The sequence below is a fragment of the Orbicella franksi genome, chromosome 3, assembly GCF_964199315.1.
Source record: "Orbicella franksi chromosome 3, jaOrbFran1.1, whole genome shotgun sequence".
Classification (NCBI taxonomy): domain Eukaryota; kingdom Metazoa; phylum Cnidaria; class Anthozoa; order Scleractinia; family Merulinidae; genus Orbicella; species Orbicella franksi.
The window spans coordinates 3389542-3403890 of NC_138147.1; the positions used below are offsets into that span (position 1 = coordinate 3389542).

General features: G+C 39.1%; 2 protein-coding genes across 4 annotated transcripts in view; one reads left to right on the forward strand and one right to left on the reverse strand.

Annotated features, from left to right (window-relative positions):
* LOC145480727 (uncharacterized) overlaps nucleotides 1–14349 on the reverse strand; it is a 317856-nt gene that overhangs the window by 21634 nt on the left and 281873 nt on the right. The gene's annotated exons all lie outside the window — the stretch shown is intronic.
* LOC145480714 (uncharacterized) lies at nucleotides 458–14347 on the forward strand. 3 transcript variants are annotated; one of them, XM_081459027.1, is made up of 11 exons: nucleotides 458–537; nucleotides 5135–5273; nucleotides 5728–5778; nucleotides 6708–6784; nucleotides 7591–7646; nucleotides 7828–7934; nucleotides 9729–10220; nucleotides 10661–10954; nucleotides 11466–11577; nucleotides 11956–12161; nucleotides 12440–14347. In XM_081459027.1, exons 2-11 carry the CDS (start codon nucleotides 5177–5179, stop codon nucleotides 12961–12963), a joined length of 2016 nt encoding a protein of 671 aa, XP_081315153.1. In that variant the 5' UTR covers nucleotides 458–537; nucleotides 5135–5176; the 3' UTR covers nucleotides 12964–14347. The 3 variants fall into 3 exon arrangements, with proteins under 3 accessions (XP_081315153.1, XP_081315152.1, XP_081315154.1); XM_081459026.1 differs by having other exon boundaries at nucleotides 5728–5777; nucleotides 6686–6784; XM_081459028.1 differs by lacking the exons at nucleotides 458–537; nucleotides 5135–5273; nucleotides 5728–5778 and adding an exon at nucleotides 5824–6042 and having other exon boundaries at nucleotides 6686–6784.

The window sequence follows — 14349 nt, forward strand, 5'->3', positions numbered from 1 at the left end:
AGACCTAATCTGAATGGACAAAATTTATTTTGTGTTGAAGACAAATGTCTTTAGCTTCGAACAGCACCTGGACTCATGCATTTAGTGTCGCTGTAAATCTCTAAAGTCATAACGGTAGTAACTGTTAATTACATATAAAAAAATATATTTATTTAATTTCACAAGGCGAGATGACTGGCTGATGTAATCAGAATGGTCAATTATTCTCAGACGGAGATGTCATTTAGTTATGGTGTCTCAAAGAGAACTTCAAGGAAAGTCCTCAGTAATCTGAGTAATGGTAGACATGAATCATAGAGAAACTGTTTCCTTTCGATAATTTGTTTACTAATAACACTGGGGTTATGATACAAAGTCGAATAAGTCAGTAATTACTCAGATTTTTACACTGGCGGGGTCCCCGGTGGGGGCCATCCCATAAGCCCATTCGGACGCTAAAGTGCTACAGTTTGCGGAAGCAGTAGCGGCTTACGAGTACAGGCACAGTGACTTGTAATCAAATGTTTTAGCAGTTGCAGGGCAAGCGGAGTTTTAGAGGTGCGTATGTTGTATATTTTTGTATTATAAAGTTTTTAGTGTTGTTAAAGAACGCACAGCAGAAATGAAGTCTTGTAACCTGGCGAAAGCGATCTGTTAGTTAACTTTCATTTCAGTTGGTGTAAGAAAGCGATCTGTTAGTTAACTTTCATTTCAGTTGGTGTAAGAAACTGCTCCGAATTTTCGTCAGTCTTCTGAATGTCGTAAATTAGCGGGTCCGAAGCAGTGAAATACTTTCTAAGTACTTAGTCTAAGGTATAGCTTACATTCGGCATGGACAACTTTTTGAGAAGAAATTTGGACTCGGTAATACCGTTCAATAGCTGAGACATGTAGCAGGTTCCGGAAAAAAATTGTCATTGCCAGGATAGCCTAGGCCTTGGGTGGCGAAAACGTGCGCAAAGTTTATATGAGATGAAATAAACCTTGAAAAATAACCGTGAAAACACAGGTGAAAACAGTAACGTTGATAAAAATATGGAGAATGGTCAAACAGCTTTTGAGGCGTGAAACAAGTTTGCAGTCGGGCTAGGTGAAGTGTTCCTTCATGTCAGCAATAAAAAGAACGAAATTCAAAATGAGAAATTAAGGACATCTAGCCCAGTACAGTTCCACCATACTGTATAGGTCTGAACATTTGTAGTAAGAGAATTTGACATGTTTCTCAAATGCTTGATGATAAAGCATGGTTTACATGCTTGATTAAATGCAAACGCAAGCAAATACACTTCCAAACTACCCTAACACAAATGCCAACGCGAGCATAAGTGCCAACGCAAGAAATGGAAAAATCTTCAGTTTCTTGTCAGGCTGTGTCTAGAAAGCGTTAGGGTGTCACAGGTTACTAACTTTTTGTCTTTGGTGACTGGAAAAACTTTTTAAATATAAGCTGAAGGACTGGGCACCCAGGATTTTGTGGTTGGGAACCTGTGGGCTCCTTGGAATTTTTTTAAGACCACAGCCTTGCTTGCACTTGTGTTTCTGCTTGCATTTGCATTTTACACATGTGAACTGGAACAATACAAATGTGCAAACACATCTCAAGTCTCAATACTTAGTCTCATCTTTCATCAGAAAGACTGACTGCGTATGCATATCTTACCAAGATTATCAGTCTAGTAAGGCGTGATGAGTTTGGTGACCAGGTTTTGACATTCCTCTTTTGTTGTTATCACGGGCAACTGGCTTGATTTCCAGTGGCAACTTGTTGGCCTTTGATGTCATTAGCAGCAAAGCGCACAAAATTATTGTTACCACTGGAAAGGAGGAAAGTTACCCATGGCAACACTTTGTCACCATAGCTTGTTGCGCCTTACTCAACTGATAATATTTAGAATGTAGTACCTTGGTGTGTGCATTCAATGTGTGAATGTCATTTGCTTTCGTGTTTGTATTTGTATTGCTTGTGTGAACCAGGAAATAAAAGTAGCTGCAAATTGTTAGTTATCACCTTCTGCCCAATCAGTGATTTCTTTTTCACTTGATTTTCTCAACTTCAATCTTTGATTTAAAAAAAAGCAAAGCATTTTCAGTGATACTTTTATCTGATGGGGGTCAAGCAAAGGTAATGGAGAGAAATTAAACAAAGATATATCTATTCAGTTTTACTGTTAAGTGAGGCTTCCCCAGGCTAGCTTGGCCAGCTATGGCTACAGAAAAATGCCTTCCCATGATCTCTGAAAGGTGGACTTGCTACTATTATACAGGGCTGCAGCTAAGCTCTCTCCCGGCTATGATTTTCATTGATCTGGTCACTAATTTTCATGAAAGACCTGGAACCAAATCTTTGTCCCCAATCTTTCGCAAAGCCTTGAATGCCTAGCCACTAAGCTCGACATTTACAAGATTACAGTCACAGTACACAGAATGAGAACAAGGTAAACAAGTGCTCAAAACAGGATATATTTCAATTATTTTACTCATTATAGTGGTACCGATACGCAAGGTAGTCCGGAATTTATTCCAAACTTTTCATTGAGTTGATTTAGACAGCTCGATATGGTTCAGGTATTGAATGATTGTACATGCGTAACATAAAAACTGTTTGTTGTTATTTACCAAGTGATTACCCACCAGAATCCAGCTGGTGATCACCTCTTTCTCAGCTGGTGAATTTCACCAGCAGCTAGTGCTTCAGCTTAGCGACAACCCTGATTATATTAGAATGCACATCAAGTGAAGCTAAAATTGTTCTGTCACTTCAGCAGAGTGTTCACTTTATGCCCCAAAGTCCCTGAATTTGATTCCTTACTTTCATGTAACTCTAGCATTTTTGTTTAACATTATTTGAATGGCACTTGAAATATTGAATCTAAATCCTTGAAAAGCCCTGAAATGTTCAAAAGACAGATGTCCATCCAGTAAATTTTTACAGGGCTCCTGTCTTGGGCTTTTGTCAAGGTAGTGAAATTAAAGTAGCCTCAAACTTGTGAAACCTGTATTCAATGATTTCCATTCAAACAAACAAATGAAGAACTTCTACGTCCATCTACTTATTAAGACTGTTAATGCATTCACATTAAGAAACTTGGGGAAGTTATATGTATCTTGAAATAATGCAGTGTTTTATAAGTTCTGTGTTATTTTTAGCTTTTTTCTTGTTTAGTTTTTATAGAGCTCAGGGCCGGGTTCAAGGCCTAATTAAACTAACCCAGGATTAGCGAGAAAATTTGATGTCAGTTTTTAACTTTTTGGTGAGGTTTTCTGTTTATATTGTTTGTTTGTCAGTTTTGAGTTTGAATAATCTCAAACTACACAAAACATAAGCAGTGAAAAACACTTGTGTAAAAGAAAAATGAATACTTCAGTTAACTTTTAAACCTGGGTTAGCATTAACCGGCTTTCAAACAACCCAGCCCTGATGAAGGAAACAAAATATTTCTTTGTACAGGCAGTTGAAAGTGAAAATTACTCTTGAAGGGGTGGCCAGTGGCCATTAAACCATATGCAAAATCTGAGAATTCTTGTTAATTAGTTTTAAAGTCTGGCTTACCTGTGTTTCTAATAGGCCATTTCTGAGTTATCTTTTTCCTGTGTGTCAAATTGAGTCTAGTGCAAAATCATTCATATGAAAATGTGTTCCGCCTACAGGTTCATTTTCATGCAAATCAAACTCATTTTCATATGAAAAGTTTTGCACAAGGACTTATTTTGAAACAGAGGCACAAGGTAAACTCAGATATGGCCTATTCTGTCTCGGAATCTGAAATTTTTTTAAAGTAAGTCACAGTCTCAGATCTTAGCATCTGGGTGAGTTGTGGATTTTACCATTTGTCACCCTTAAACATGTAATGAGATGAGTGCAGTTTTTCTTAGTATTGTCCATTTAAGTTATGTACAGTGTCATCGTCGATGTGGAGCTTTATTTGAATAAACCTTTTTGAAAATAACCTTTGAAATAATGAGACAATTGTTGGACTAGTTTACTGTCACACTGGTTTGCTTGCAGTTATCTTTCACTCTGGTGATCTGCTTGTGGGTAGCTCTCATTTGTTGGTTAGGGCATTGTTACATATCTCTTTTATGCTAACACTATGATTGTGTAGTTTAAAATAACTGCTTCTGGCTGTTGACCTATTCCTAATGCAGTGGTGACTAAACTTTTGTGTGATGCTGTCGTCCCAGGTTCAACTCTCAGACGTGTCAGTTCTGTTGTCATAATGATTCTTTTTTCTTTCCATATTGGGAGGCGCAAGGGCCTCATGGTTAGTGCGCTCATCTCTGGATCGAGTGGTCTGGGTTCGAGCCCTGGCTGGGGACATCGTGTTGTGTCCATGGGCAAGACACTAAACTCTTGCAGTGCCTCTCTCCACCCAGGTGTATAAATGGGTACCAGTGAACTAATGCAGGGGTTAGCCCTGCGATGGACTAGCATCCCATCCAGGCAGAAGTAGAAATACTCCTAGTTGCTTCATGCTACAGAAACAAGGATAAGCTCCGGCCTGATAGGCTACTTGGCTTGTATACAGACTTTACCTTTTACCGTTTGTTCTCTGCATAATTTAAATAGATGTAGTGCCAAAATCACTTACAAATTTAAAATAATTACTTGGGCTTCCATTGGAAAGCCAGAGTCATAAAATGCACGCAGTTTTGTCTTGGTTGCCAAAAGGGGGATCATGGTCCCAGGTGCTCCTAGCATCCCAGGCGTCCCAGGCATTCCAAGCTTGGAAAGTCACTTGAAGCATGAGAATCCAACAGCTTGCTTCATTGTCTGCCCACAAGTTTTGGAAAGAATCATGCCTTACACTGAACGAAACAACTTGAATAGTAATTATCTAAGCCTAACTGTTGTGTTAAAATTTCCTGATTCTTTTATTCGTTTTTATTGTGTTCAATAAGCTTAGTTGTAAAGTATGATTTGATATTGCACAACAAAGCCCGAGCATGAAACACTCTTTAGAGCATTTAGTTGCTATTAGCCTAAAGAGGAACGTGGTTCTGGTGGATGAAATCCATTGCTGACCCGGTGCATTTGCCATGCAAACATTTGTTATTAGCTGCAACTTTTGAAACTAAGAAGATTTTAAAACGTGATTTTAATTCTGTATGTTTGTACTCATTAAAGTTACTCTTTCTTCTTGGCTATGCTGTTTAGGATTTAGCCATTTTGTTGATCTTTCAACTGTCGCTTTCCACAATGTCAACAAAAGTGGCCTCTTCTATAAATGTTGTGTTTGAAGATGATGACAATCAAGAAAGCCTTCTGTATTCAGGAGAAACAACCCTATCTCCAAGTAGGTTTGCAATAAAATTTATTGTAGTATATAGAGAGGAACCCCCTTTATCCTGGTCGAATCGGAATTTGAAGTATTGGTTTTTTGTGGAGCGAGGAAAACAAGAGAGCCTGGAGAAAAACCCTCAGAGCAAGGTGAGAACCAACCTCAAACTCAACCCACGTATGGCACTGGACTGGAATCAAGCCTGGGCCACATTGGTGGGAGGCAAGCGCTCTCACCACTGCACCATCCCTGCTTCCCCAAATTGAATTATTAATTTACCACTGCAGTGAGTTGTTCTTTCGATAAAGGGCTTCACAGCCATAGTCCACAACTTAACAGTGAACTTTGCAGCGTTGTTGAAAGCAGACAGAAGTTCTACAATGCTTTACTTTGCTAGAATTGGAGAAAGAAAAACCTTTAGAAGTTGCTGATGTTCACTTATAGCCAATTATTTTTCGCTTATTTTCAGTAATTCGGCCTGTAGACTGGACAGTGTTTGGAACACCTATACAATTCCATGTAAGTCATCTGCTTCAACCAATTAATTACTATAACAATTATCATTGATTTTTTAATTAATTTTTTTATTTATCTATCCCAAATCCACCTGGAGGATGACTGTAGATCGGCACAATTTCAGCTTCTAAACCTTAACTGGGAGCTAGCTGTTCAGCTTGCAAAGGAACGAGACAGAGAAGTCTCGTTGATGCCCTATTCACCACTTGGCATCTAAAAGGACAGATGAGGATGATGAAATTTATCTTTAGCCTTTACTCAACATACAGTATTTTGTTCTCTGTAGTAGTCTCTCTTCAATCTTGACAACCTTTGTAAATACAATTACTTATTCTTAGCAATCTACACTTGCATGTGAGGTTTTTGTGTTAAATTTACTGAAAATGCAAAACATGCTGATTGTCACATGCAAAAACATCTTTTATTTACTTCCTACTGTACTAAGATTTCATTAAAGAAACAGTCTCAAATGTTATTTCAATCGACAACTGTAGAGTAGGACATGTATAAGTTGTAAAGATTCAGGAAAACTGTGAATCCCCAGAAATATTTATGGAATGTTACCATGTGGCAAGGAAAAAGCCAATTGGGTGTGAGAAAGCTAAACTGCAAACAACGAAGGTAATTTGTTTTGTGGTTTTGAAGATTGCTAAAATGTCCTAATTTTTATTGTGACTGGTTAATACAGTCAACTGACCTGTTAGAATCAAACCAAATTAAGCGTTCACGGTTTTTTGACTTGCACAGTGAATATTTAATGGCTATCTCAATGACTTGCTAGTGCTTCAGCATAAGAATACAAGCTATAAAACGGGAGACTGAGCTTGTGGGCTTGGTTAATAAATCTAAGATATTCACACAAAATATCAATATTCTTTTAGTACCCCATTAATAATGACTTTTGTTTATAGGCTACAACGCCAAAGTTAATGCCTGATATCCTGGGAGGAAAGAAAGAGAGGTTTCAAACCATAACTGTGATGAAAGTTTATTCTGCAAAAAGCATTGACGTGAGTATTAAGTTTTACCCTGAAAATCATTTAATAAATGTCAGCTGACTCACACGTCCCTTGGCCGAAATACTCTCATTTAATAAGAGGGAAGCTGAAAATGTTGAGTGGCTCTGTTACTCAACAGGACTTTACAAAATCATCAACAAATAAGAATCTAGATTGGTCATTTTAGAAGTGTGTTAGACACCCTGTGGGGGTTCTAGGTTATAAAAGATGCTATTAACCTTTGTCTGTGACAGGGATTTGCGTTTTGTTGGTTTATCAGTATCAAAGAGACTAAAACATTACAAAAGAACTGTAAATTTTTTTTATATACAAATGAAACGCTTTTTTGATGTGGTTGGGTTCCACTGAAGCGTGAAAAAAAATGTTTTATTAGACATGAATGGAAATGAAATGAATGGTGCAAATTCAGAACACATCAACTGGTATTTAATTACTTCCAAAAGCCTGTCCATGCATTTGTAGTCTTTTTGTCATTTGTAGTATTTCCTTTCAAGAAATCCTGCCAAGTTTTTAAGAAAAGATCATTCCCTTGGAAAACAAAATTTTTGAATTTTCCACATCCATCAGAGAATGTTGCGAAAAGCTTCTGGTGTAAATAAATTCTAATCATCAACTTGCTTTGTGCTGCCATATTTCTGGATATGCCAACTCTTCTTGGTGTATACAATTGATAAGCATTTAATTTTTATCAGTTTATCATCACATGTATGAACTCTGCTGGTCAGTGCCTTGTCACTTTATTGCTGAAAGTTGCATAAAGTGTACAACAATATATTTTTGTTTCTCCTTTGATCTAGGAATTACGATTAGAAGACTATCAGTACCTGACAAGACCTGGATCTTCAACTTCAAGGTATACATATTCAATTATTTAATTTACAACAGAAAAGTCAAGATTGCTTTTTTGCTTATAGGGCGGACACAGTTCACAACTGGTAGGGCCTCTGCTTTCAGTCGAGCTAACACTGGAGTTATGAAGCCAGGTGGCTGCTCCTACTTTGATTTACTTTGTTTTCCCTTTGTTATTTGTGTAGTTCAGTGTTCAACACCCAAATCAAGACAGGTAAATCTAGGAAAATACGAAGTCAACAGGCAGAATATTGGTTAAAATCATCCGTTGAAGTGAGATCTCCAAGTCCAAGTAAGGATTTCCTTCATTAGTTACAACGAGAGTTTTTAATGTTGGCGTGTTTAGGATAGGTTTATAGTTTGTGCTGTTGGATTAATGCTGTAATTCTCAAACGACATGCAAACACTCTGGCTGTGTCATAGAGCTTGTAAAGTTTAACCAATCCACAGTTTTCTCAAGATCTTCCAAACTTTTACAAGTATTACATTTCTGTAACTCAATATCGCATTTCTTTTAGAAAAAAACGCAAGAAAAAGAAAGGAGAGCTACTGGTTTACTTCAATCATGAAGACGTATATTCTCTTTGTTCATGCCGTCATTGCATCAGCAGCTTATGCTGGTTCTTTATTTTTGCCTAGTTATAGAAGTACAGCTTTTAGCATTAGCTTTCTTACCGGGTGTTTAAGATTCTTAAACTATTTGTTATGCTACTGCTTGTGAGATCTAAGCTGTTTAGTTTGCAATTAGTGCTTAATCAGATAAGAAAAATGCTTGATAACTTAAGGTGTTGCTCCTGACGTTTGTGGTACTTAGAATACTGTGCTTGACTAAAGCGCTAATTTTTATTAATAAGAGCTTTAATTAAGTGCTTTATTTTAAGTTCATCTGTTACAACCAGCATTGTTACTGAACGTTACACTTTGATAGATAGCAATAATTACTGCAAGTGGTGATTCCTACACTCCATTTACAGCTGGGGTGATGTGACAAAAATTGTTGTTTAAAAATTTTTTTATATTATTGGCATTAATATGAAGAATGCCAAAAATGGAAAGAGCATATTGAAAGTAGCAAAATGGCCAATTTAGAAGCCCCTGGCATTAAAGAGTAAGTTTAGATGACAGTTTGAATTTTCGAACAATTTAGAGGATATCTATGGAAAATGTTGCTGGAGAGCAAGGTCTTGCTCTCCAACAACTTTTTCCATACAAATCTTTAGGTTCTTAATTTTTTAAAAATTCACACCATCATAAAATCTCTTTCTTTAATGCCAGGGGCCTCAAACTTGGCCCTTTTGGTATTTTGACATGCTTTTTCCATTTCTGGCATTCTTTAAGTTATAGCCCATAATTTTATGAAAAGTACGTCACGTGTTGACCTAGCTGCAAAGGGCCTATTTAGGCACTGTATTGTAGACTTTGTCATTTCATGACGTTTTGATATTGTTGTAGTTGCTGTGGTAAGAGCGTAACATGAAAGTGCGGTATTGCTTCACCCTAGTCATGGTGACTCTTGCATTTCATGCAGCTTCTTGTGCTTTTTTTTTTCCTTTTCTTGTTCGTGGCAAGGTCTATATGATCTTAGTTGGTGTTAGTAATAAATGGGGTTTTACCAGTCATAGGTAAACCCATCATTCAAAGCATTCAGACGTGCAAAAGGCTTTTCTCGTTCCTTGGTAGCTGAGACACCCATATTAAGTATTACATTGTGTAGTGTTCGGACGGAATTTTGTTGTTTGATGGATTCGCCGTAAAACTGCTTCCTTTAAATGAGCTCAGTCACGGTATTGTGAGTTATTTTGGCCACGTAAAAAAATCACCTTTAAATTGAAGGAAACCTGAAAGTAATGGTTAAATAAGATAGAAAAACACCATAAAGTTAATAATTAAACTCCAGAGAACAAGGATGATTAAGGATGGAGAAGATTAACGCGGATTACAAAGGAAGAACTTAAAAAATGTAGGCTTAACTTTTCATGATGCGCAAGCCGTGACGTAGCTCCTTTAGCAGGAGAGCGTTGAGTCGAATACGACTCAGGAATAGCATTACCCGTGTCTTTAATTAATTGTATTGTGTTTTTGTTAGTGTCCACAGATTCTTGTGCAGACGGCAATTCTGAAGTTCCTCCACCACACAACTTCTTTCTCACTCCAACCATCGATTTTACCTCACAGTCCACCGCAGATCCACGTGATGTATTTAGGCAACCGACAGAAACCCTGACTTCTTCAGAGGGAAGGCAGCTTACGGACTGTCTTTTGGAGAGTATTGTCAAGTGCATGCAAATTCAGAACTCCCTCTACAGACTTGTGTTGCTCAAACTTAATCAGCATGTTACTAATGCTCTGTCTGGGGATACTGAAGCATCAGACCTGCTCGAGGCTCGCCACACAGAAAGCGCCAGACAGAATGGGACTTATGATCCAGGGGCTTTGCTGTGTGACTTAAAAGAGCCCCTAGAGGCGTTGATGCGCTGTGCAGACATTCAAAGAGGACTTTTTCAGAGAATGATCGCTGTGAACCTGATGACAAGTGAAGACTTGTCTGATGGAAGTTTACCTTCGACTCGCAATCAAGGTGGGATAACACATCAATACAAATTCTTATTAATGAATTCATGTCTTCCATTTGATTAGAGCGCTTTGGCGTTTTTCAATTCAAAAGAACTTCTACCACTAGACTTGGAAGGCTTAAGGGACGGACCATTATTTTTTTTTTGAGGTGGGAGAGGGGGGGGGGGGGTGGTTGAGCAATTTTGGGGGGATGTTTTTTTTCACTTTTAGGTCGTGCATGATTTTGTTTGGTGGGCAATAGCTTGTGCAAGGATTTGTTTTTTCGCGTCAGAAATCAAATAATGATAGTAGAAAGCACTTGCTCGATTTTGTCCTATAATGGCTCCCCTTGCAGTGTAGGAATTTGGAAATTGCCCGACCCCCAATCCCCCCCGCCCTCTCCCTCTCAAAACAAATTCCATCCCTTTACTTTTGTGGTATTTTTGGTTACTTATTTCTTCTCAGAATCGCCAGAAGTCACTGCACCACAAATCAACATGCTAGCTGTTCAAGCTGACCTTGAAGAGATTGTTTTCAAAAGCAAAACGTTTTGTGACCATGCACGAAATCCCTTCACCAGTGAACAACTCAAGGCATCCAGCAGCGAGGACGTCATACAACATATATCTGAAGAGAAGGGTCCGTTTAGCGTGCGAGCAGTCAACAGTGGGGCGTGTAGTCAACGTAAACTTCCCCACGGTTACGGCAGCCTTAAAACTGTGACAGGCAAAATTGTATACAGTGGGGACTGGCGAAAAGGTGAAAACGATTTGATCTGAATTGACTGAGTTACTGAGATCCATTTCAAAAGGTGCCTCCATTGAATGTTTTTCCCCTGCAATTCTGACCTAAGTTTTGTGGTATTGCTCCACTGCTTTCATTTAACCTGTAGAGTAGTTCAGGAACTCAACTGCAAAGTTCGCACAGTGTACATTATCATGACCTTGTAACTGCCCGAACCTTTTCCCAATAAGTGAATGTGTAGGAGTGGTTTGCAAAATGGGTAAAATGTACTGGCAATATTTTGTCGTTGGACGAGGCTCGTGGTTCAACGAGTCACAACGGCCACCTCTACAGTGGCCAGATATTTTCGTCCCAGTTAGGAGAATTGCTCTTATTTTATGCTCCCAACAATGGCCACCTTTCCACAATGGTTAGTTAACTCTGTCCACAGGGTGGCCGTTGAAGAGAGTTTCGACAGTATTTTCTGAACACAGCATCTGTGGGCATCAAGTCATAAAGTACTTGGCCTGATACTTTATGTTTATAGGCAAGAGACACGGGAAGGGTGAAGGAGTCATTTTCTCGTTACCTCAGTGTTGTAATAAGCCAAGTACTGATGATCATGGATTCTACACCGGTGGATGGAAAAACAACATGAGGTTTGGGTCTCTGACTGTGTTGTGTTAGATGTTAGCTTATGATTCTTTGGTTGTGTTCCGTTACGACCATTTGTTTTAACCGCAGTCGGGTTTCATGGATTTGGTTGAGTGTTCCAATTCAATCCTTAACCGGTTTCATACCTGTTAGGCATTTTGGAGAAAAATAGTCTTCGGTAAATTTGATTGAATAATATCGTTCAACAGTTTAACATGCTGATGAAACCAACCGATTGAACAGAGTTTGACGTTGTTCAATGTTAATAACTTTATCAACCACACTAACCGAAGACGGTTTCTTCCCCTTCTCGCCCGATTAATGGCGCTTAACCCCAATAGGACTCAATCCTAACTTTATGCGTTTTGTTTCCCTGTTGCTAGGCATGGCAATGGCAAAATGACGTTTGTTTCCGGTGCTGTTTATGAAGGCCAGTGGCAGTACGATAAAATGAGCGGTTATGGGACCTTGAAGCTCCCGGATGGGGTCATTCAGGAAGGGACATGGAAGGAAGGGTCATCAGACGGTTGTGTCCTTTTCACTTGGCCCCATGGTGTCACCGAGTACCGCGAGTATGAGCCAGGCAGAGGTTGGTGCCTTTATACCTTCTAGTTTAGTACAGCAACAATAGTTTCACTGAAAGGCTTTGCGTGTTCCAGCGAGCCGAGGGACTCGCACTGGGTTATGTTTTAACCTCTTACTCATATTCCATGAGGTTGGTTGACATGACATTCATTTTGTAATATTTGATGTGGACCTGACCCGTCTGAGGTCAGCTATGACGTTTTCTCGCTCCATGGGCTGTCTCCAACAGGACAGTACTAGAAAGTCATTTATGGCGCCTTGTCTCTTTTCAATCGATTGCAGGTCAGCTCTCATCCTGTAAAATTGACGAGGACACTGCTGGACAGCTCTCACAGATGAGCTCCATTCGATCGCAGCTCTCAAACGTGCGAGAATGCTTGACCAGGCTGAAAGAAGGAAACCTCGGCCTTAAAGACGAGATGAACACCCTGAAAACACAGGAAGCCGAGATGACCAGGATATACCAAGGCAATCTTTGTAAAATTCGCCAAACTCTCATCGTCCAGCGAGAGCAGGATTACCAGAAATTGCGAGAGGAATTTGACAAGAAATTGAAAGATGCGGAGACATCCTTCTGGAACAGTGCCGAAACAGTACGTACATTAGAAAAAGAACTTGAACAATCCCGGGAAGCGCAGCTGTGTCAGATATGTTTCGAGCGATCACGTGACTGTATCATTATGCCCTGTACTCATTTTTTATACTGCAGGACATGTGTGACTGAGCATAAAAAGAAGGGTGATTCCCGCTGCCCCGCTTGCCGCGGACCTATCTCCGGTGAAATGTTATGTAATGTCAATCAATAATCAAGATAATTTACAAAAGACTTCGTAAAGTAAAAAGTTCTCTTTCGCCTTATTTGCATTAGTTTGGTTGTTACATTTTATGGTGGTTGTTGCAAATTAATTCCATTCCGTATCGCGTATTACATGTAAAAACACAATATAGTCCGTCGATCGTTTTGATGAAATTATGACTCTGTTTTTGCTCTTTTTTCCTCAAAAACAAAATTAGTTGTACTGAGGTTTCTCGTTTCATAGGCGATGTCTATTGATAATATATTTCAGCTATACTTTTGTGTTCATGGACAAGACACTTGATTTGTCTACCCAGAAGTATAAATGGGTACTCGCCTGCTTGCAGGCTGAGTAGGTAGCAGTAATTAATCTTTGAAAGGACACTAGTCAGCCTCCGCCATTTTCAATGCCACTGAAATTATTGATATTGCATAGTGAAGCGAAATCTTGTTTTATTGTAAGTTGTGTTCCTGAAAGTATTTTTAGTTACTTTATTAGTTTACGGTGATTTCCTTCGTTTCGACATGCCCCGAATAAAATATAATAGCCAAACTCTTGCATGTAAACAAAAACAAAGGTTTGGCTGTCTGGCTGACTGGGGCTGCTTAAGACCCACTTCAAGTTGATGGAAGAATAAATTAACACGAATGTCAGAAAGTGCGAAGTTTACAATTTATGTTTAAATATTCCTCATTGTTAGAGTATGAGGTTGTCTACGGATTGAAATTTCGCCGCTTAAGAAGTTGGGTTTTCGAATGGCACTCAGTGTAGCGTGTAGGACTGATAAGTCCCTGTTTTGGCTTCCTCTCCGGGAGTGGGTTTGTTGAGTGTTTTGTTAAGCTGGGTGTAGCCAGAGTTCACCCTTTTTAGCTAGGAGAAAATTTAAAAAGTTAGGAAAACGGCCGAAGCGCGGCTTGGAGGCTCTGCAACAGTCGCGAAACATCAAAGAAAACATATATGTAAGCTTCAATGGCTGTTTATTTTCATTTGCACTCGAAATCAATTTCGGATATAAATATAAAACTTCATGCAGATTGTAACGGTATTTTGCCAGCAACATGCCGCGCGGTGTTTTCCCGGGGTGATTTGTACCGTGGAAGGCGGCGATCACAATATTGCCAACCAATCTTAGTGGAGATTTCTTCAGCAGTTGTTTTTGCAGAGATGTCACAGGCATGTATGGCCTGCTTGAGCAATGAAAGGTTACAAACGCGTGTCATGTTTGTTCAGGGAAGTCAAATTTTTAGATTAATAAAACAGCAAAGCGGAACCTTTATGAACATTGGTTAAAAACACACATCAAGTTGCTGTCTGATTTGGCACCTACTCGATGGAATTTTGACAAAAATAGCAGTCGTCATTTATTAAAACGAACGACAACCCCCCCCCCCCCCG